The following is a 23,904-nucleotide window of genomic DNA, read 5'->3' as shown; positions in this document are numbered from 1 at the left end:
CAAACAACTTTGGAAGACAGAATAAAGACACAAGAATATATTTGTAAATATTTATTTAACCAGCAATCACACACCTTTAAAAATCCTAATCTCAGTAATTCAAGAGAAACGAACAGTTCTATAATGTCAGCAACAACTAATCTGGGAGAATTTGGAGAAATATGCCTTTATTGTAGGTCTTGCAACGCTTCCTACAGGATTAGTTCAGTTCAGGTAAACTCAGAGTACTGAAACACATGCTACAAAACGATGAATTATTTATAAAATATATACGAGTACTTTAAGATTAACTTCGTTCAACTTTATTACCTGTTTGAAATAAATAATCCATAAAACAAAACGAGCAGGCGCTCACGCTAATAATTTCCGTTCCACTCGCTTGTATTTGTCGCCCCGCCCACGCTATGGTCTCGTAAATATTCATGGTAGCTCCACCCATTGGAACCAAATATTTCAGGAACCGAATATATTGTAACACCGTCTCTCTTCCCTCATTGAGAGTTTCAGCCTCGAGTCTTCTGAGGTGAGGAGAGCAGTTCACGGTATTTCTCATATTTACACAACCATCACACACACTTTATACAGTTTGATTAAGCGACAGACTCATTTCTGTATTGTTTTCATCGATCAAAGCGATACTTGTGCGTCTTTTCTGGCGTCTTCCTTCTGAAATAAACATTTAGTGCAGCAGCAGCGAGCATGAGGAGAATATGTTGAGTTCATTCAGACCTGAGCGATGTTGTGTTCGTTTGTGTGATTGTCTCGATGTTTGGAGTGAGAACTGTTACTGAATGTCAAGTTAAAGTTTGAGATCTGTGAGGGGAATCGATCTCAAGTGTTTCTGTTGCCATTTTCATGTTTACCTTTATTTATTATTGTCGACATTTATCTTTGGCAGATTACATTTACTTATTAAAATGGATGTAGACACTTTATATTGCCCCTGTATGAGTAATGAATGTGGGAAATATCAAATCTATACATGCATGGGAATATAGATACATATTACTGAAGATTGACACAGGAAATGTTACATTTTCTTTATTTTTTAGTTTCTGTACATACAAATATATAACATGTTAATGATGTTACAGGCTTTTATCATGTATCTGACTCAAATAATGTGTTTCTAACAGCAAACACTCAGAATAAAGTGAGATGATCTGCTGATGATCCTGAATGGCTTGTTGAATGAGTGTTGATAGTCTGAGGCTCATCAATATTAACAGATCTGCTGAAAACACTCTTTATTTCATGTCAATAGTTCCTGTTTTCATCTCATTTATTATGCTGATGTCTTCAGATCTCCTGTAAATTGACACTTAAAGCTCATTTCATTGGTGTCAGCAGACTGAGGGGATTTGTTGCCTACTATATGTAGCTTTATGAAATTCTAGTATGGTAGTCTCAGCAAAAGCATATAACAGAGGGATTTCTTTGTTCTGTAAGAAGGTACTGTCTCCTATTCTCTCTATTATGAACACAGTATAAGGGTCCTCCAGGCTACTAATGTACATGTGGTAGGATAGCCAGAAACTGACCTTATATATGGCCTTGTTATTCAATGTATCATATTCATATATGATGTAAGGTATATATACTATCTTATTGGTTAACTCGCTGTAACTCCTCTCATATTCTTGCTATATCTTCTGAAACAAAGATGCTAATAAACTTGAGAGATACCTTTTCTCCCTCAGCGCTGGGTTTGGCATTGTTCATTCAATCTAACAGTAGCCTATGTTTATTTCTGTTTATGCTTTCAACTGTTTTTCTTACCATTATTTATATTTGGAAGAATTTACATTATTATATTCTGATGTCCATGAGCATAAAATCAAACTCAGTAACTTATATATTTCTGATTTTGTCAGATCAACTCCTCCCACTACAATTCATCATCAGTGAAGCTCCTCCCACTACAATTACATCATCAGTGAAGCTCCTCCCACTACAATCACATCATCAGTGAGGCTCCGCCCACTGCAATTCATCATCAGTGAAGCTCCCCCCACTACAATTACATCATCAGTGAAGCTCCGCCCACAGTAATTCAGCAATAAATGCTGTAAATTCCCATCAGCTACAAGTGAAGACGAGCATCAGAGCATCAGGAAGAGCTGAAATCGGCAAAGACTGAGTTTATTAAAGAGGACAGTGAGAACATGAGTGATCCAGAACCCTGCAGAATGAAACACACTGAAGATCCTGAAGAACAAAGAGGTTGGTGTTTATTCTTCATTCATTCATGATGCTGAAGAACATTCATGTTAGAAACATTCAAGCACTTCATCACATTTAGATAAACAGGTCAACTATGACATGGCTGCAAAAGTTTATTTTTTAACAAATGGTCAGTAAAGGAAGCTTTTTTTGTGCATATTTTTACGAACATGTATAACAAATAATCATTCCAAAATATACAAATTTACAATCTACTCTATTTTACTGCAAACATTTGTGTTCTTTCTCGCAGTGAAATTCACTTGATCTTGTGTTTCTTGTGTCCCACTTTCACATGCATGTGAAGTCTATGGAAGAAGAAGTTTAGTGTGAACGACCCTTAATTAAAACTTTTTAGTAGTTTTTGACATAATTAAATATCGATCTAAAAGTTGGTGTTAAAATATGGCAGTATTGTGTATTTAATGTTCATATCATGTTAGATAATTGTGTCATTGATCAAACATATTTAATAGTTCTCACTACAGAAACATGGGATTTGTGCCTATAATGTTTTTAAAAAATAACTGGAAGATCAGGGAAAGTTTCAGGGACGTATAATTAATTTATAAAAAGACATAAATTATTGTAATATTTTATAGAAGTTGTCTGTTACATTTGGGATAATTTTAATCTTCTTTCACTCCATATTTCTCTCTTTGAATTATTTTGATTATTTAGAAAATTTGAAAATGAGAGTTTTTCTTTCATTTCAGACCCGATGGAAGAGAGCGAGGAGAGTGAAGAACTGAGTGAAGTGAAGGAGGAGAGTGAAGAACTGAGTGAAGTGAAGGAAGAGAGTGAAGAACTGAGTGAAGTGAAGGAGGAGAGTGAAGAACTGAGTGAAGTGAAGGAGGAGAGTGAAGAACTGAGTGAAGTGAAGGAGGAGAGTGAAGAACTGAGTGAAGTGGAGGCGGAACATCATGTCCAACCTGGAGAAAAACCTTTGAGTCGCTCAAAGACTAAAAATAAATTTTTAAAGAAAAGAAGAGCCAAGAAATCTTTCACCTGCACTCAGTGTGGAAAGAGTCTCGCAAGCAAACGAAGTCTTGAGCGTCACATGAGGATCCACACCGGAGAGAAGCCGTTCATGTGTGATCAATGTGAAATGAGATTCTCAGACAAAAAATCTCTTAAGATTCACATGAGAGTTCATACAGGAGAGAAGCCACATGAATGCAATCAATGTGGGAATAGTTTCAGTCATCCATCATCCCTTAAGAAACACATGAGGATCCACACCGGCGAGAAGCCGTTCACATGCCATCAATGTGGGAATAGTTTCAATCAATCATCATCCCTTAAGACACACATGAGGATCCACACCGGAGTGAAGCCGTTCACATGCCATCAATGTGGGAATAGTTTCAGTCAGTCATCACACCTTAATGTTCACATGATGATCCACACCGGAGAGAAGCCGTTCACATGTGATCAATGTGGGAATAGTTTCAATCAATCATCATCCCTTAAGACACACATGAGGATCCACACCGGAGTGAAGCCGTTCACATGCCATCAATGTGGGAATAGTTTCAATCAATCATCATCCCTTAAGACACACATGAGGATCCACACCGGAGTGAAGCCATTCACATGCCATCAATGTGGGAATAGTTTCAATCAATCATCATCCCTTAAGACACACATGAGGATCCACACCGGAGTGAAGCCGTTCACATGCCATCAATGTGGGAATAGTTTCAGTCAGTCATCACACCTTAATGTTCACATGAGGATCCACACCGGAGAGAAGCCGTTCACATGTGATCAATGTGGCAAAACATTTCTCTGTGCATCACACCTGAAGAGACACCTGACAATTCATATGAAGGAGAAGCCACATTCATGTTCTGTGTGTGGAAAGAGTTTTTCACTGCTGGGAAATTTACATAGACATGAGAAAATACATACTGGTTTAAGAGACTACATGTGCTTTGAGTGTGAGAAGACTTTTGCTACACCAAGCCATTTAAAACTGCACCAGAGAATTCACACTGGAGAGAAACCTTACAAGTGTTCACACTGTGACAAGAGATTCAGTGTGTCATCATCTCTGAAAATACATGAGAGGATCCACACTGGAAAGAAACCTTACAAGTGTAAACCAAATAAAAAATTACGGCAAGATACGTAGTACTCGTTCCCTCTTCTAGAGAGAACCGAGGTTACGTTAGTAACCGAGTACGTTCTCTTATGAGAGGTCTCTCGTACTGCGTAAGTAACTTACGCTAGGGGACCCAATGTAAAACGCTGTGCGTGCTGGGATCTGACACCAAAGACCCAAGGGCGAAAGCCCGGGGTTCAAATAGTGCATAATCACCAGGGGAACTCACAGGGAGTCCGGGAAGAGGGAGGGGCGGAGCCGCGCTCTTCCACATGTAGCAGCGTCCCTCAGATGCAAATTACATCATACAGACAGGGCGGAGTACGGCCTGAACTGATGGAAAATTGTGGGTCTTATTTATTTGCCCATAAGCATTTTGCGGTCGATCAGCGAGCAGTGCTCATCAAGCAGTGCTCAGCAGACACAGTATTCTGAACCGATAGCATCAGAACAGACAGTACTGGTATATTTAGACCGACAACAGCCTGGCCTGTAAGGCGGGAACCTCTAGGTTATAAAACCTTATAAATGTAGACGGGGAGGCCCAGCCTGCCGCCATACATATATCACCTGTGCCGTAATCATGCTGTCTAATCACACCTGTGAGGTGGATGGATTATCTCGGCAAAGGAGAAGTGCTCACTAACACAGATTTAGACAGATTTGTGAACAATATTTGAGAGAAATAGGCCTTTTGTTTACATAGAAAAAGTGTTGCTTTTGTCAAATTTTGTTCAGTGTAAATGAAGATTGTCACATTTATCAATGTAAGATCAGTTGTACGATGTACGTACAATTAGTTGTTTCAGCCCTGGTTAGTTTGTTTGTTTTGATCATTAAATACTATTTTTAAAAAAGAAACATCATTATACTGAAGAACAAAAAGTTTGATGTTTAGGTTGGAGAATATTTCAACTAGTTTCTTTGCCTTTCAAATAAATGTGCTGACCAGTAAGATATAAACTTTGTCAGATGCCCAGAGCTGCTGCAGACACACATTTGAGCGCATTTGGTGGCACTAGTGAAACCAGCATTAAAGATTGGAATTACTTTAAATAAAACATTAGCATTTCACGAACACTTTGAATTTCTTAAGTCATGATTAGCTAAATAATTGTGTAAAAGAGTCCACTGAAAGTAACTTTTGCCATGTGAGACATTTACATTTATGTCCCTGGCAGATGCTTTCACGCGCTCTATTGTACAGGCGTGAATTTGCTTTTCCTTCAGTTCAACACTATGCAAAAATATGAGAATTTGTTGACAGACGGCCCTTTCACAACAAACGTCAAACAAATAAGCTTAGAGGCCAATCAGCTTGTTTTGTGTTGGAAACTATGTGATTTCTCACAGATCATTTGCCAAGCCTGCGTCATCTAGAGTTTCATGACCAAACTAGTGATTTATAACACAAATCATCTTCATGACATTAAAATAGATCATAATCGTGCTCAGCAGTTGTTGGCCAGATTTGATGGGATTAAAATGACTATTATACTCAGTGATCTTGACTTTGAGCTTAACTTTTCATTTCACGTTCGTCTCTCATTTGAAATCTAATGTGATTTAATGTTTCTTTTAGACCTGATGGACATGAACAAGAAAGGAAAAACAGAAGCCAATAAATCTGTCTCCTGCCCTCAGTGTAAAAAACGCTTCACATGTAAATCAAGTCTGAAGATTCACATGAGAGTTCACACTGGGAAGAAGCGGCTCAGGATTTCTCTCTGAAATCACATCTTCTCATTCTGAAGAAAGACAATTTAACTGTGATCAGTGCGGTAAACTGTTTCATTGGGCGTCAGTCCTGAAGAAACACCTGAAGATTCACACAAAGGAGAAGATTCATCCTTAATATTACAGCAGAAAAGACACAGCGGTGTGTGTTTCAGTGCATGAAGGCCTTTACTACAGAAGATGAACTGAAAGAGCACCAGAAAATTAACACTGGAAAACACCTTTGAAGTTCAAGAGCTGAAGAAGAGGCCATAACACTTTTGAGAGAGAAATGAATCTGATATTAATTTTTAACTCGTTCTTCGTTGTTTTTCATCAGAACTTCTAGTTTATCTTCCACTTCCACTTCGACAAATACAACATAAAATTGTAGGTAGTTCTGAAACTGGACACTTTTCTTCTCTTCTTCTCTTGAGATGATTTGGCTCTTATAAGTCAGTAAAGACAGAGATCTGTCTCATTCTCCTTCACTTTTACTTAATTTTTGCATTTGCTTCAAGTAATGATCGATTAAACTCATTACTCATTTTATCAACCGTTTTTATTTTATGCTCATTCTGCTTGAATCAGGATACATTTTAGTTCTGAAAGCCATGAAATATTGTTTGCTTTTTGAAATATTGTTTGCTTTTTGAGCTTTCCATTATTTAATTTTGTCAATAGAGCTTTTAAATGCCTAATGTAGTGAACAGCAGACATGATGGCACCAGAGGTCCATACTTCACAACAGGAGTCTCTTTGTCTTACTGTGATTAAGAAGACAGAAGGATGTGATAGGACCCTCAAAGACAACTAAAGGACTATGGTAATCAGGACTGCCGTTGATCTCTAATCTAATCACCGGTTGCCCATTGTTCATGGATTTTCACCTCAACTCCATTCCTGAGACCAACCTGTGAACGACCATGGACTGCCCAGGGCCCCCAAACTGGCTAGAACACGGTAGGAACAAAGAACCCTGAGAAAAAGACAAATCTTTTAACACATTGGTTTAGAACCACAAAAAGGTACAGGAACTGTAAGGAACATGTCCATCATATCTCCTTATTCATCCAGGGAACTGTGCGCTCACAGTGGAAACTGCACCTGGGATAACAGCCAGTGTAATCTCACCCACTAACACAGAAATGGACATCTGGGTGATACCTCAACCAATTTACATCAAGTTTGGACTCTACAAGTTCACAACGCTGCCACAAGGACTTTGAGAAAGGTTTGGAAAGGAAATTTCCATGGTTCTAAAGGCACCAGGGCTGGACTGGGACAAAAAAATCGGCCCGGACATTTTGGCCCAGACTGGCCCACTATATGATCATAAACACCACCCATCTTTGCACGCCCTTAATTATATGCATACCAACTCCTATTCCTTAAAACCACTAATGCCATGTAATGAGTGAGTATAGGAACGAGTGAAAATTTGACATTTCTTAATTAATACAGTTGAACTATAATCCACAGTGATGAATCCTAAAACAAGCTATAAGCTGCAATGGCATAGCAATACCAGTGTTTCTTACAGGATTTTTGGTAAAACAGTGGTGGGTGGACCTCGTCCTTCTAGGGGGGATCGGGGGCATGCCCCCCCCCCCGTGAGAAAATGTTGTGCATTTTAATGTTAAATTCATCAATCTGGTGCACTTTGAGAGTTCAAAATTAAAAGCTCCAACCCATATTCAGTGTGCAAATTAAACGAAAAATTCAAACCTCTTTTAGTTACAGTGTCTATTTACATTACACCTACTACATAATAATAGTTATAATATTTATCCTATGACAGTAATAGCCATGTTTTGTAAAACAAATGCACTAAAAAATAAAGGAAACTTTCATAATTAGTTTTGTTCCAATTTCTATACTTGAAAGAAATAAGCACATGATCTTTTATTTTGACGCAAACTGCATCAAGCTTTTATTTTGGCGGAAAACATGGTTTACAAACGCCTCTCATTACATTTCTAGTGAATTGCGGTAATCGTGTTTTTATACTGTCTATGTAATCGTCAACTATGCAGATGTAGAAATAATCTGTAACTGGGTTATGGGTTCCTACACTCGATCATGACATAGCTTAAGTGTTTTGAAAGTAGTTCTGCTTACCGCGGACTCTACACTTTCTCATCTCTCTCCTGATCCTCCTCACTATCATCATCATCACTGGAGCTGATGAAGGGCAGAAAACATATATTTTGACACATTTTACAGTGTCTGCTGGTTCTATTTTTTCACGCTATTTCTCTGCACAATCCTTGCGTTTCTTCTCCATCTCGCAGACTATTTAGACAGATACACACTGACACTGCTGCACGCTCGCTCACTCGTTTAAAGTTGTGATTGTGATCGGCCCAAAAAGCACGTCGGCCCACCGGGCAAATGCCCGGTATGCCCGATGGCCAGTCCAGCCCTGAAAGGCACTGTTTCATTTAACTGTGTATTTTGGGACAAATCCACAAGTTCCACAGGGTAGAAAGATGGGACATGATGGGCGGACACTTGGAATGCAACGACCCAATCACACCACTACACTAGTAGAGTTTCTGACCTAAAGAGGGAAGGAACAACAACACAACCAAGGTTATACTCTTGCAAGTAAACCTTCACCGGCATGGACCTTCAAGCAGCTCAACCTCTTCTGTTGAGGACTTCAGCATTCAACACCTGAGCTGGACGACTCTTGCCTTTGTAACCTCTAGCCTGCAAAGGATCCTGCAGATCAACCACCGCCTTGACCTACAGTTCTCTGGATTACACAAGGACCAGCAGCGAACCTCCAGCACTCAGTGCGGCTCTGCAACTGGTGGAAAGGGATCCAGTTTACCCCCACTGCGAATGGAAAGATATCAGTGGAAGACGTGGCCCATTGCTGGACTGATCACCCGACCACGTGGAAAATAAATATAAGCTAACCAAACCTCTTCCCAAAGGCCTGGGCTTTAGGTTGTTGCTACATTTACATTTACGCATTTGGCAGATGCTTTTATCCATACATTGGATTTCAAGGCACACTTTTTTACATTTATATATGGGAAATCAATCCCATGACCTTGGCGTTGCAAGCGTCAACGCTCTACTGTTTGAGCTACAGGACAGCTTGTTGCTATATTAGATTGTTGTTATTATTATTAATTTTTTTTTTTTTTTGGAGAGACTGTATCTAGGGTCTGCATATACAGATAGATACATAACACAAATTATACCAGCATCTAGAAAGACCACAATTGACTTCAATTTCTTCATCCAATCCATTGCTCATCTACTTAGCCTTCATTGTGAACATCCATTTGTGTACTTGTTTGTAGTATCTGTTTGATTATTGATTACATTTTCTTAGTAGTTTAGTCATTTTTCATTAGTAGTATTTAGTGAGTGTGATATTTTACTCTTGTATATTTCTGTGCTAATAAATTCATCTTTATTGCAAACTGTGTCATTCTTGTGTTGATAATCAGAGGCTCTACAAGCTCGCCAGAATCTCACTAGATCCTTCAGATTGATCAGATGATGAACTTCCTATAATTTATATAATTTATATAGTTGAACAATCTTCCATAATTGTCATACCTGTCAAGTTTTGGATTTGAAAATAAGGGACATTTTCCGGCGCCCACCGCGAGTTCCACACGTTCTTTTCATTTCATATTGCTTTCCTTTTACAGTTTTTCTTTTCATTTCACATAATTTTTCTTTACTCTTTTAGTGAGTTATTGTACAAATTTGTTGCAGACTTTGCATTCGCGGTATTTACATGAGGGTTTGGGTTTTTTGGCAGGAGTGCCCAATTCCGTCTTTTTTTTTTTCTTTTTTTTTTTTTTACGAACTTTATTATGAACAATGCACAGGACAATAGGTACAGAGAACATTACAAATACTGTGCGTGCCTTCCGTGTCTGTAGTAGCGTCCATCATCCGTCTCTGTTTTTTTTTTTCCGTTTTTTCCCGCGTTGTCACCATAGACTGTAAGGGTTGTCACTCATCGTCTGACCTCACACACTAACCTCACGACAACTTCCACCTACAGTACCTGTAGCAGGCTGAGGCTACTGCAGGTGGCAGTTATCGCGAGGCTACTGACAGACTCAGATTAGGAATGTTTTTTTGTATTGTTTTTTTTTACTCTGCCCGGGCCTGGGGTAGCCTATTTTTTTTTTTTGAATAACGCAGGTTAAAAACCGGGAGATTTACGGGAAAATACTAATACGGGAGGACGGCGGGAAAGAAGGGTAAAATACGGGACTTTCCCGGCCAAAACGGGATACTTGACAGGTATGAAAATACTGAACAACTACTATGAACTTTAAACAACACACAGTTTTTACAAAACAAACTCAAATGATTTCTGTCTCTATCTCAGCACAGCTTTACACAACCGGCAGAAAGAGAACAGCTGGAATACAGAGAAACGGCGTGTAATCCTTGTTTTGTTATGTGTGATTATATAGATGTTTATAGATGTTTTGTCGTTGTGAACAGTATACTTAGTCAATTTCTTTCATCTACCGTTGACGCACATAAGCCGCAAAGCATGAGACGTGGCCCCTCCCACCAGCAGGATGAAATGTCGTAATACAGTATTTTCATGTCGTATGAACATTTGTTGTGCACCTGCTGCACAAACTAATACAGATTCTTCCATTTACATACAGTAACTGATTTATCAAAACAAATATCAGCATTTGAATGTAGTGAATTATCATTGTATTAATGCATTTGATGTTATTATTAACCCTTTTAAATCGTCTGTGTCGTCGCCGACACATACCAGCAAGCACACACCACACACAGTAATGTCCAGTAACTGTAGTTGAAAGCCAGTTTTCTTTCTGAAAAAGATGACATCTTGCACATGAAGATAGCACATTGTTTTAGAATTTTACAGTCAAAAAAGCATGATTTTTAAATCTACACCTCCAGATTGGTTGAGCTCTAAGACTATGTGCCATATTACTAGAGAGAAGAGCTGCACCATCCCAGGAGGGATGAATACCATCTCTTTTCAACAGGTCAGGTCTGCCACAAAAACTTTTCCAATTATTATTGGAATATATTATTTGGGTAGATTACACAAAAACTATCCAAACTCTGGGTTGTTACGTCTGACCCAGGAGCTGAGTGACACAAAACCTTCCCAAACACTGAAAAATAACCCAAAAGATTTACCCAAAAGGCTCAACCAAGGGTTTGGGTAGAAAAAATAACCCAAGATTTTGAATGTAGTGATGGGAAAAACCAAGCTTTTCAAAGGTTTGAATTAGTTGAACCAATTGCTTCGTAAAAAAATATTCACCGTTTTGAAACGTTTAAAACGCCACACACTGGTCAGAATAGTGTAAAAACTCAGGCCAAACATGCATAAAAACATATTTTACAAACTATTTCATTCGATTAAATGATTAAATGCAATCAACAAATCATTTAATATCATAAATATTAAGGATCTGTATAACATGTGGGTTTTTAATACTCAGCTAAACAGGCCAATAAGAGACTATTAACTACTATTATTCCTTTTAATTATGCAAATGTCTCATTAAAACATCTGCAAATGTTTAAAACTGATCAGAGATCAGGCAAAACCCATAGACAGTCTCCTGCCCTCAGTGTAAAAACGCTTCACATGTAAATCAAGGCTGAAGATTCACATGATAGTTCACACTGGGAAGAAGCGTCTCAGGCTTTCTCTCTGAAATCACATCTTCTCATTCTGAAGAAAGACCATTTAACTGTGATCAGTGCGGTAAACTGTTTCATTGGGCTTCAGTCCTGAAGAAACACCTGAAGATTCACACAAAGGAGAAGATTCATCCTTAATATTACAGCAGAAAAGACACGGCGGTGTGTGTTTCAGTGCAGAAGGCCTTTACTACAGAAGATGAACTGAAGACCACCAGAAAATTCACACTGGAGAAGAAGGCCATAACACTTTTAAGAGAGATGTGAATCTGATATTAATTTCTAACTCGTTCTTCATTGTTTTTCATCAGAACATCTAGTTTCTCTTCCACTTCTACTCTTCCATGCAAATGCAAGATATACTTTCATGTATCTTTGGACACTTTTCTTCTCTTCTTCTCTTGAGATGCTTTGGCTCTTATAAGTCAGTAAGAGAGAGAGAGAGAGAGAGAGAGAGAGAGAGAGAGAGAGAGAGAGAGAGAGAGAGAGAGAGAGAGAGATCTGTCTCATTCACAGCATGTATTTATACATGCATTCATAGCATGTATTTGCTATGTAATGATTGATTAAACTCTTTACTCATTTTATCAACATCACATTGTCATTGTCCATTTTCTTATTTTCTGCTGATTCTGCTTAAATTAGGAATAATTTTAGTTCTTAAAGTCATGAAGTATCCTGATATGATTGCTTTTTGAGTTTTCCATGTTTTCATTTTCTCAATAGAGCTTTTAAATGCCTAATAAATGATATTTCACTGCACACATGACTGACATTGAATGAGATTGCTGTCTGTCTACATTATTAACAGTTTCATATCCAGTATCATATATACATTTCATAGAGTTTGTTCTTGTCAGTTTGAAGTTCATTCACACCATGAGGCTTCACGAAGTCAGAACAATCACTATGAACTTTAAACAACACCAGCCCCGGCTCCAGCTTTGAGATGTAGGGTGGGCCAAGTGAAACTCCTAGTTTTAACATTAGATTATTTTTTAATCAATGAGTAAATAGAACAAAGATCAGGTCTGGGGCCCCTGGGCTTGAGTTTATGTTCGGGCCCTACATATGCTGCGAATGACCTTAACTGGAACATCATTATAGAGTAGCACAACATACACAACAATTAAAATATAACCTATCTGACGTTCCTAGAACAATTAATATGCAACATGCCAAGCCTAGTCAAAGTTTAGAGGTAATATTAAATAGTTATTAAAATAGATAGTACGGTAATCTTATTACACTGTTGAAGATGTAATTAGTAGCTTTTCGTAGAATAAAGTAAAAGTTGCATCATTGCGTGAATACAGTCTTCTCTAGAAGAATTTTTATTTCAGTGTTTTTTCTTTAGTAAGGAAATTACTCTGACTATTTTGGGCTTCACTTGAAAAAGTTCCTTTCACCTTTAGTAACTGGAGTCACTTCAGTTCTAAAATAATAATAATAATTGAAGGCTACTAGTAAAGTTGAATCTGCTTGGCCCTGATTGGCTGCGGGGGTGTCCCCCGTACGCGCGTGGCCGCGTGCTTTGGCGGCCGATGACGTCACCGCTCGCTCACGCCGTCTCTTCCGTTATTGAGTTTCAGCGTCGAGTCTTCTGAGGTGAGGAGAGCAGTTCACGGTATTTCTCATTTTTACACAACCATCACAAACACTTTATACAGTTTGATTAAGCGACAGGCTCATTTCTGTATTGTTTTCATCGATCACAGCGATACTTGTGCGTCTTTTCTGGCGTCTTCCTTCTGAAATAAACATTTAGTGCAGCAGCAGCGAGCATGAGGAGAATATGTTGAGTTCATTCAGACCTGAGCGATGTTGTGTTCGTTTGTGTGATTGTCTCGATGTTTGGAGTGAGAACTGTTACTGAATGTCAAGTTAAAGTTTGAGATCTGTGAGGGGAATTGATGGGAATCGATCTCAAGTGTTGCCGTTTTCATGTTTACCTTTATTTATTTGTCGACATTTGTCTTTGGCAGATTACATTTACTTAGTAAAATTGATGTAGACACTTTATATTTCCCCTGTATGAGTAATGAACGTGGGAAATATCAAATCTATACATGCATGGGAATATGAATATTAAGTTTGACACAGGAAACGTTACATTTTCTTTATTTTTTAGAGTTTTATGATCATTGTCAGTTTCTGTATATGAATATGTAGCCTAACATGTTAATGTTGGAATTACTTTATTGCAATTAATAGTTATTATAAAGTCGAACTATATTTAGATTCACATATTATGTGTTGTAGTTATTTGCCTGAAGAGGTTCATGTAAAGATAGGTTATTTATTTAATTATTTTGTTTTATTATTGATGATTTATCCATGTTATATTGTGAGAAATAACAGTATTGTCTTTCAGTAGAGCAGTTTTACAGGCTTTTATCATGTATCCTGACTCAAATAATGTGTTTCTAACAGCAAACACTCAGAATAAAGTGAGATGATCTGCTGATGATCCTGAATGGCTTGTTGAATGAGTGTTGATAGTCTGAGGCTCATCAATATTAACAGATCTGCTGAAAACACTCTTTATTTCAGGACAATAGTTCCTGTTTTCACCTCATTTATTATGCTGATGTCTTCAGATCTCCTGTAAATTGACACTTAAAGGTGCCATTGCATGGATTATTTTATTATTTAAGAAATTTTCCTGGGGTATAATGTTAGTATGTTTTTTAGATCAAAAACTGTCATAATTTAGAAATAAAAGGCATTTTTTCAAGCCTGATTTTAGCCTCTGATTTGAACGCTCTGTTTGAAGGGGCGTGTCTGTGTGAGACTTCATTGTAAACGCCCACTGCTGTGATTGGCTGCTGTGAGACTTCAGTGTAAGCCTGTTGATCACGTGAATGAAGATCTTATCATTGCTACGCAGTTTCTGCACTCTCACTAATGATTTCACCAATGCAAACATGATGTACAGTAAGAGCTTCGTTGTGCAGTGTAACAGCGTCATTGATTTCACAACGAGTTTTGGCATGTGTCCAGATAAACGCGCGTTGTGTGATTGACAGCTTGGGCGATTGGAAATGGATTGTTCTTTGATCGCTATCTGTATATATTAAAGCAACACTATGTAACTTTTCAACCTTCATAATATGTTTCCAAGATCCTTGTGATGGTACATCGACTTACAATAGGTTGAATGACACGTCTGCCATAGCCTGACAGGGTCTGTATCGCTTTTACTGGCACTATGTAACTTCGGGGTTCGGGTAGTAACCAGAGCACAAAAAGAACTACAAAATTCGACTGCTTTACGGCACACTTCCCCCACCACTTCGTCAAATATGGACGTGAGAGGCCAACCAGAGTTTGTTTTCGGCTTTCGTGCGTATGTTTTTGTCATGGGGGTCGTTTACACCTGGCCACTTCATGCGTTTTCTCAGATCGGATAGCTATCCGATCGTGAAAAGTCCAGGTTTAAATGCCCTCCGAAATGCATTTGAGACGGATTTGAATCCGATCCCTCAAACCACTTCAGGAGGAGATCTGAGACGCATTCCAGACGAAACTGGACAAGTGTAAATGCATATGGTTGTTGAAACCACATATGTAAATTGTACTCCTCCCAAAAATGCCCCCCCCCAAAAAAAAAAACGTGTGAGTGTGTTATAGGCTATATGTTATGTCCAGATATGACGACGTGCTGGAACACGCATCACCGCAGATGAGCAACTGCATCAAGCCAACGTGCAAACTATCGCAAATCAAAGTGAAAGTAAGTCGCAGACGCTTAACACACAATCTTCATCATTAAAAGTAAAGAAATGAAATTATCTTTCCAGGGCTGTTACTGCTTTCTCTTATTGTGGTCTTTGATTTAGAAATTTTAGCTGATGATCTATAAAATGCAGCTCATATCTGTTGCTTTCGGTGACGTGCACTCCATTAAATCTGCATATAGCGCGAGAATTGAAGATCGAATTTAAATCCGTTTCGCAAAAATACATTTATGTGACCAGGTGTAAATGGAATCGTTTTGATAAATCAGATAGCTATGCCTCACGAATTAGTTTGCCAGCTGAACTCAGGTGTTGTGAGGTGTATTTATCACGTAGTCCTGAGGGATATCAGACGACGCTGTTGATTGATTCCTGCGATTATCATGAGAACAGCTTTCAATATCTCACATAATAATCATAAATAAGCCTAACGTAGAGGTTGTAAATAGTGTAAACGAGCACAATTTGCAAACTATTATGATAAATTGCAATAATCATGTCTAATGACATCATAACAGCCAATGTTATGAAATAATTCGACGTACATTTAACTTAATTGATGTTATCTGGCATTTTGTAATGTTTACATTCCAATAAAAACAACACAAATTAAATTATACAGTAGGCCTAGACTATAGACTATTTACTTGTGATTTAGCTGCAATCATGTAAAAACTTTATAATATAATATATACGACAGTGCAAGTATTCCACAGCAACTCTAGGGGTCGCTGTTTGACAAAAACACAATTTCTACTTAGTGTGGCTTTAACCCTCTGAGGTTGGCAAACGCGCCCCCGCGTTTTGCTGGATTTTCTTCACATTGTAGCACAATAAACTTAAATTACTCCGTCATTTATGGTCATACAGAAAAAAGAAATATAAAAAAAGAATCTGTGATATTTCTACTTTTGTATGTGTCCACTTACAATCAAATCAAAACATTGTACTTTTGTAAAATAAAGAAAATAAACAGGGTGTGCGTTCTGCCTCTCCATCGCGGTAAACTTTTTTTTCTTGAGCACGTCTATAAACTGAAACAAAACTCAGCAAATACTTGTCACACATTTATGAGCCATATACCTTTATACACATTTAAGTGTGTACTTTTAAATGATCGGATTCAAACTGAAAACAAATATTCTCTGTTTAAGTAATTTGTATAAAACCAACAGGATGTCCAGTATCTCAAACGCTTTCTAATTACTTTTAATTCGACCACGCCCACTCACGCAAAAGTGATTCACATGCAAATCTCCACATGGGACGCGAACGCCCTCGTTACCTCAAACACAAAACACCAAAAAACTTCACAAGTCTCTGCTTTTCGTCGAGTTTGGAAGACACGTCTGAGCTTACATTGGATTTACATCAGAAGAAGAAGAACGCGATTTGAAGACAAGAAAGATGTAAGGTAAGAAATTCTTACTTATTAGTTTATGGTATTGTTGCATAAACTTCACATTGCAGTTGAACTGTTGCTAGATATAATTATGGTGAATATTATACTATTTAGACCCGTGTTTACTGTTAAATACTGTTTGTGGATATCTGCTCAAACATAGATATGTATAACCATAATGTTTAATATTTTGGAGCGCGATCGCGTTTGAATGTATCATATTTTGGAGCGCGATCCCGTTTGAATGTATCATATTTTGGAGCGCGATCGCGTTTGAATTAGGGATGTCAATTTTCACAAATTCCCATGATCGATCGTCGTTTAAATTAACGATCAATTAATCGTTAGCCTTAATACTGCGATATGCGTCTACTGCAGTGGCTATGACAGCATGACAGGGTCTGCAAATGCTGCTCAAAACGCTATGTTCCTCACCAAATCAATTAGAATGGTTTTAAATATAAATAAAGGGCTAGTAGGATTGTAAAATGTTTCGATGTGATTGATAATTAAATTAATTATTTAATAATCAAATATAACTACTAATACAACGTGTCACCAACGCGAATGTGTGATCGTTGTGGACGCGCTCTTCCTGGAACAACTGCACGCGCTGAATGAATCTGCTACCGTTAAACTGGAGCACTTTGCTAGCACGTTATTTATCTAAAAGAAACGCATCCTATACGAGATTAATCAGATATATTCAAAATAGTGTTGTCACGATTAGGCCTGTCGCGATAATTAAATAACCGTCTGATCGCGATTATTTGATCTAACCGCGATTGTTTCAGACAACCGCGATTATTGCGCTCTTTTATAGACCTACGGCACAAGGGGGAGTCATGAACCAAAATAAATAGACAAGCAGTCAAGCACTAATTACGTTTTCTAGCAATATATTCAAAGTCATCTGAAGCCATTCCATAGCTTAATGTGAGGGACAGTAGTATATTTACATTGTTAAATTAAAGTTCACAAACTCGTCTGCAGCTGTCAATCATTCCGTTCAGCATTCAAACTCTGCAGCTGTCAATTCCGTTCAGCATTCAAACAGCGCGCGTCGTCCGGTTACGACAGGATACACGGTAAAACTTTCTCCAATGTGACATTGACGTTATAATGCTTGATCTGTAGATAAAGGGCTGTGGATTTGCATAAAATGACTTTATTTTGCTGGAGTTTTTTGCTGTTTCTAAATGACTCGCTCGCTACCGTGTGCCTACACAGCACAAGGACTATGAATTGGCATCAGACGCACAATAACTGGAGTTTAAAACTGTGAAGAAACAAATGATCAATAAACTGTTGGACTGGATTTATACACTAGGATTTGTGCCCTCGACATTTCTTCGCTTTGTGCCGTGAACTTTTAAATGCGCACTTGTGCATCGCTGCGACTCCATGTTGCATTAAGCACATCATTCTGCACCCGCGATGCGCATACTGTACGCGCTTTGTTCCGCTCTGTTTTGAAGCGTATCATATTATCATGGTTTGTGCACATTTGTTTTTATTAACATGTTTAGATTTTATTAAATTACTGTGCAGATGTTTTCAAAAATTACTTTTTGCTGCTGATTTATACACTCACTAAGTTTAATAAACAAATTGTCATAGCTATTGAATATAGCCTATTTATTTAATATTTAAAGGTGTTAACTGTAAACTTACACTGCAAAATGATAACTTACAAAGGATTAAATTCATCACAATTATTTAATGAATGAAGCACAAAGCCCTAAAACAGACAATTAATCAGCATAATTGCCAAAGCCCTAACACAGACAATTAATCGTCAAAGCCCTAAAACTGACAATTAATCGGCATAACCGCAATTATTTTTTAGACAATTAATCGTCAGCCAAATTTCATAATCGTGACAGGCCTAGTCACGATACCAAAATTATTGTTTCGATACCGATACCAAGTCAAGTATTGCGATTTCGATACTTTTTCGATACTTTTCCTGAAAAGGGAGAAACACTCTCAAATATCACTGCTGTGCTTTATTTTAAAACCGGGACAACATTCTAATCATATAACACACTAATAAATGAACATATGAACAGCAGATATATTAAACATTTGAACAAAATATGAAATATGAAATATAAAAAATAAATTAGATCAATGACATTCAAGAAAAAAAAAAAAGATAAATTTAGCAGCATTATCTCATTTATCATAAGAAACATAAGAGCTTTATCTTGATTCTGAACTTTGAATAAAAATATGAACAGCGATTATATTAAACAATGTTTAATATTGGTAACATATGATAAGCCACATTGGTGATATATTTGACATGTGGGGAGAGAGTTGTGGAAGGCCTATACTTCATGTTAAACATAAATATATAGCAGCAAAGACAACAATAGGCTACAGAATAATTCGTTCTGTATTGAGAGGTGCAATATTTGAAAATCGATAATATTTTTTTAAATTACATTTATATTGTATTTATGTCAAAACTTTCAAACATCAAAATGTCATTTATTAATATGTATTCGTGTCAAAATGACATAGAAACATCTTTTCCTATTCTATTTTGCCTGGAAATGCTTCCAACAGGCTTGCGTGTCGCGTGAAAAATAGGCGTCGGTTCTATTTATAGCATACACGCGTTTTCCGCGCGTCTCGAGCTGCGCCCAGACGCGTGTGTCACGCAGGCAGTTAACATGGGAGCCGAAATAAAAACGGACACGACACGCAGACAGTGTGTCGCCGGCCTTACAAATCTGGAACGTGGTCATTCTTAGAAGTATGATACTAATAAATTAAGGAATCGTGACGTTTTTCATTTCCTATTTACTTTTGAAGTATCGGTGCACCGTGCAACAGAGCAAGGTAGGAAACGTACTTCCATATGTCACTCCTCGCGTCATCTTTTTCTACGAGTCGTGGACCACTTGTCCTCGCACATGCAGCCATCTCGCTGTAGTGTTTTGTCACATGACACTGACAGCGGCAGGTTCTTTGCTGCGTGCGTCAGGAAAAAAACACAGACGTCCATAGGGAGGCGTTTTTTCAAAAAAAAATTTTAAGTATCGATACTGATAAATTTAGGTATCGTGACGTTTTTAATTTCCGAGTATCGCGATACTTTTGAAGTATCGGTACACCGTGCAACACTAATTCAAAATAAACATCATATTACAAATTATATCTGCACAAAATGACGCAAATTCATGCACAAGTGAACTTGAACTAATACGTGCCATTCATTCAGAACTACTCGGACGCGGTCTTCCTGGAGCAACGCGACACGGCAACTAAACCCAAATAATTCACAATGTTTTATTACAATATTGTTCTCTTTATAATGTTATGTAATATTACAGTCCCAATAGTCATTATTAGTCGTGCACTGCCGTTTGAGCTGCGCGCGCTGAAGCTGACGCTTCACTACAGAGTTAATACTTAACCAAATGCATCCAATATGAGATAAATCAGATATAGATAGGCCTACAGAAAATAAACAGTATTACAACTTACATTTGCACAAAACAAAAGGCTGCGAATGCACACGCAAACTTATAGTCATGATGAAGGTGTAAAATGGTCCCAAACATAACTCCAGCGCGCTCGCTTTGATGTTTCGCGGTTGAGCAGCGCGCACGCGCATGAAGACCTGCTTAATCGATGATCGATAAGTTGTATCGATTAAATGTATTATCGACAATTAATCGATCGTCGATTAATCGTTGACATCCCTAGTTTGAATGTATCATATTTTGGAGCGCGATCGCGTTTGAATGTATCATATTTTGGAGCGCGCTCTGGGTTTGAATGTATCATATTTTGGAGCGCGATCGCGTTTGAATGTATCATATTTTGGAGCGCGATCGTGTTTGAAAGGAAAAATGCACCAAACAGTAGGCTTTATGTTTTTACTATTATCTCATTTCAAATCATCATAACGAATGGAAACATTTGAAGTAACATAAGATAATCAATATAGTTTTCTCTAGCATTGTTACTGAAATCTTTTGGAAGATTTATAGGCTGCTATAGGTTATTGTTATTATTATTTTATGCAGCACTTCACATAGCTTATGCCTACAAGGCACAACAATATTATTGTTGGAAACATTTGTGTGTGTGTGTATTCTGTGAATTTTAAAAAGCAATTTTAACCAGAAAAATCTAAAATTTATTCCCAAAATCGTGCAGGCCTAGTTTCTCTTGATATCAGTATGTTCACTTTTTTTCTTTTCTTTCAGGGACCAGATGCAACTGAGTCCTGCTGACTTCAACATTCACATGAGTCTCTGTACATGGACATGGTAAAGTGAAAATCAAACACTTTGGAAATGAAAGGTACACTCTAAAAACTCCTGGGTTATTTCTTCAACCCATTTTCTGGGTTATTTGTGTTGGGTTAAAATTATGGGTTATTTTTTCAGAGAGTAACCATTTTCTGGGTTATAGGGCTAATATTTTGACCCAATTCATGGGTTGTTTGGGTTTCTGGGTTATTTTTCAAAGAGTAACCCATGTTCTGGGTTATAGGGTTGGCTTTCTCTCTCTCTCTCTCTCTCGCAGTTGTTCTGGAATTTTCTCACAACAGTCGTTTGAAATAAACGTCGCTTCGCGCTCGATCCGTTTTGGCCTGTGCTTCATCGGTGCAACTTCATCTATATTCAAGGTAAGAGAGTATTTTCAGTGTTGATGTAATGTTAACTTTTCTGTGTCCATGTCCCTGTTGCTAGTTTAGCACCATTTGCTAAAAAAAAAAAAAAAAAAAAAAAAAATACGTTGCTACGTTGAGACTAGCGTTAGCCGTGGTAATTCTGTGGTTGGCATGTAGCCGCGGCTATCACGACAACATCTAGGACAACTCGAGGTAACGTTATCGCACACCGGACGCGATTTTGAACACGGTCCTGAGCCGTTGCTGGGTGCCGCGGACAGACCGCCGGTGTGTGTGTGTCCGTTACACTCACAGAGAATAATGTGTTCGAATTTTAAAGACGCGGCGCTGCGCTTCGCGTCCGGTGTGCGAGCCCCTTGAGAGAGTGCACGTCCGGTGAGCGATACCTCGAGTTGTCCTAGACGCGACGCGGCGCTTCTCGTCCGGTGTTTACTCTTATTGCCCTTATATCATCTCTCTATACCTACATTTTTTTTTTAATAAGACTTAAATGTGTCAGTGCAAGATTTTGTGAAAGTCACAACTTCTTCGACAGTGGGGTATGTACAACCCTAAAAAATTATTGTGCCTTGTCTTTAAGCTGTTATGCATAAGAATGGGCTGTCATTACACTTTTTAAAGGTCCCGTTCTTCGTGATCCCATGTTTCAAACTTTAGTTAGTGTGTAATGTTGTTGTTAGAGTGTAAATAATATCTGTAAAATTATAAAGCTCAAAGTTCAATGCCAAGCGAGATATTTTATTTAACAGAAGTTGACTACATAAAACGGCTCGATTGGACTACACCCCTCTACTTCCTGCATTAATGACATCACCAGAACCGTGTTTAGACTAACCTCCGCCCACAGGAACACAGGCGTATTGATGGCGAAATGTCAACAGACGGTTGATGTTTACCTATAATCGGATACCGCAAAAGTTTAATTCGAAGTTGTTAGTTTGCTCTCTCCTTTTCACCACGGACTGTTTTTCTAACCTGGGATAATATCAAGCAGGCTTCTCTCAGCGTTTCATATTGACGAAGGGGGAAATTTCAACTATATTCCAGCAAGCGGTAAGTACAAGTAGTGATTTAATATGGAAGTAGCGATCACTCTTCACATCGTTTCTCTTAGTAGGATGAAAATAATCTTACTTAAACTGTGATTAATATACAGAAAGCGATCAAAGAACAACCCCTTTCCAATCGTCCAAGCTGTCAATCACACAGCGCGAGTTTAATATGGACACTTGCCAAAACTCGTTATGAAATCAATGACGCTGTTGCACTGCACAACGAAGCTCTTACTGTATTTATATGCCTCATGTTTGCATTGGTGAAATCATTAGTGAGTGCTGAAACTGCGTTGCAATGATAAGATCTTTTTTCACGCGATCAACAGGCTGTCATCTGCTCAATGCTCGTCACTGCAATTTTTTATGTGATTGAAATAGATCTAAATACTTAAAAAACTTCTCACGATTCGTTAATCCCGATAGCTGTAATAGTAAAAACGTGTAATAGTAAAAGTTTTCCAGATAGTTTCACATGTAATGCCAGATATTTCATATGCTAGCATTTCAGCCAATCACAGCAGAGGGCGTTTACGCTGAAGTCTCTCAGCAGACACACCCCTTCAAACAGAGTGTTCAAACCAGGGAATGAAATCAGGCTAGGAAATATGCCTTTTATTTCTAAATTATAACAATTTTTGATCTAAAAAACATACTAACATTATAAGGGCACCCCTGGAAACATGATAAAATAATAAAAATAATCCTTGGAATGGGACCTTTAATGAAAGAAAATATGTCATTCACACAAAATGGGTAATGTTAATGCTGCAAAAGAACCACATTAGTTAACTAGCAATTTGGGCCACGTAAAAAAAAAAAAAAAAAAGCCACTGCATTACCTTAAAAGTGATTATTTGTTAGCTTGATAATGAAAGAGTGTCTGGTGAGTGGTTCACAATTGTCTCGACTTATTAACAATACTCATGTTGTCTTGTTTTCTGTCTTTCAGATAGATGAGGAGGCATTTCTTCTCTTTGATGAGGACACTATCAAAAATCTTGTCCCCAAAGTTGTCCCCAGGCTTAAATTCCTGAGGCTCTTCTGAGAATTGTTGTTTATTTTTCTAGTTTTTATTTCTAATATTGTTATTACAGTGTGACCTAAAATAAATATGAAAATAAACATGTCCAAGTGTGTTGTTTTTTCTTATAGATTTTTATTTAATGCAATAAAAATTTAAAAGTGCGTGAAGTGTGTAATATAATGTAAAACAAAGTTTAATTTTCTGAAATAAGGCATACTGGGATAGTGACCCAAGTTAGGTTATTTTTGACCCAACTCCTGGGTTAAAAAAAGGATCAACTAATTTTTGG

At 37.8% G+C, this 23,904-nt stretch overlaps 2 protein-coding genes across 4 annotated transcripts in view; both read left to right on the top strand.

The window, feature by feature from the left end:
• The first annotated feature begins 524 nt into the window (after positions 1 to 524).
• Positions 525 to 23,904, top strand: part of LOC309489598 (uncharacterized protein) — a 35,425-nt gene continuing 12,045 nt past the window's right edge. The window contains exons 1-3 of one of the 3 annotated variants that reach the window (XM_082158447.1): positions 525 to 923; positions 13,752 to 16,891; positions 21,106 to 21,530. The gene's annotated coding sequence lies outside the window, so the exon portion shown is untranslated. Of the gene's footprint in view, positions 924 to 13,318; positions 13,365 to 13,751; positions 16,892 to 21,105; positions 21,531 to 23,904 lie in introns of those variants that run through there. The other 2 variants (XM_082158449.1, XM_082158448.1) reach the window with 2 other exon arrangements.
• Positions 1,880 to 5,739, top strand: LOC309508258 (uncharacterized protein; the record flags this gene model as incomplete). Its single annotated transcript, XM_082182794.1, has 3 exons — positions 1,880 to 2,223; positions 2,940 to 3,593; positions 5,684 to 5,739. Exons 1-3 carry the CDS (start codon positions 2,166 to 2,168, stop codon positions 5,737 to 5,739), a joined length of 768 nt encoding a protein of 255 aa, XP_082038920.1. The 5' UTR covers positions 1,880 to 2,165.

The sequence above is a fragment of the Leuciscus leuciscus genome, assembly GCF_965113295.1.
Source record: "Leuciscus leuciscus genome assembly, chromosome: 1".
Classification (NCBI taxonomy): Eukaryota; Metazoa; Chordata; class Actinopteri; order Cypriniformes; family Leuciscidae; genus Leuciscus; species Leuciscus leuciscus.
This window is presented reverse-complemented; position numbering and strand designations above follow the sequence as displayed.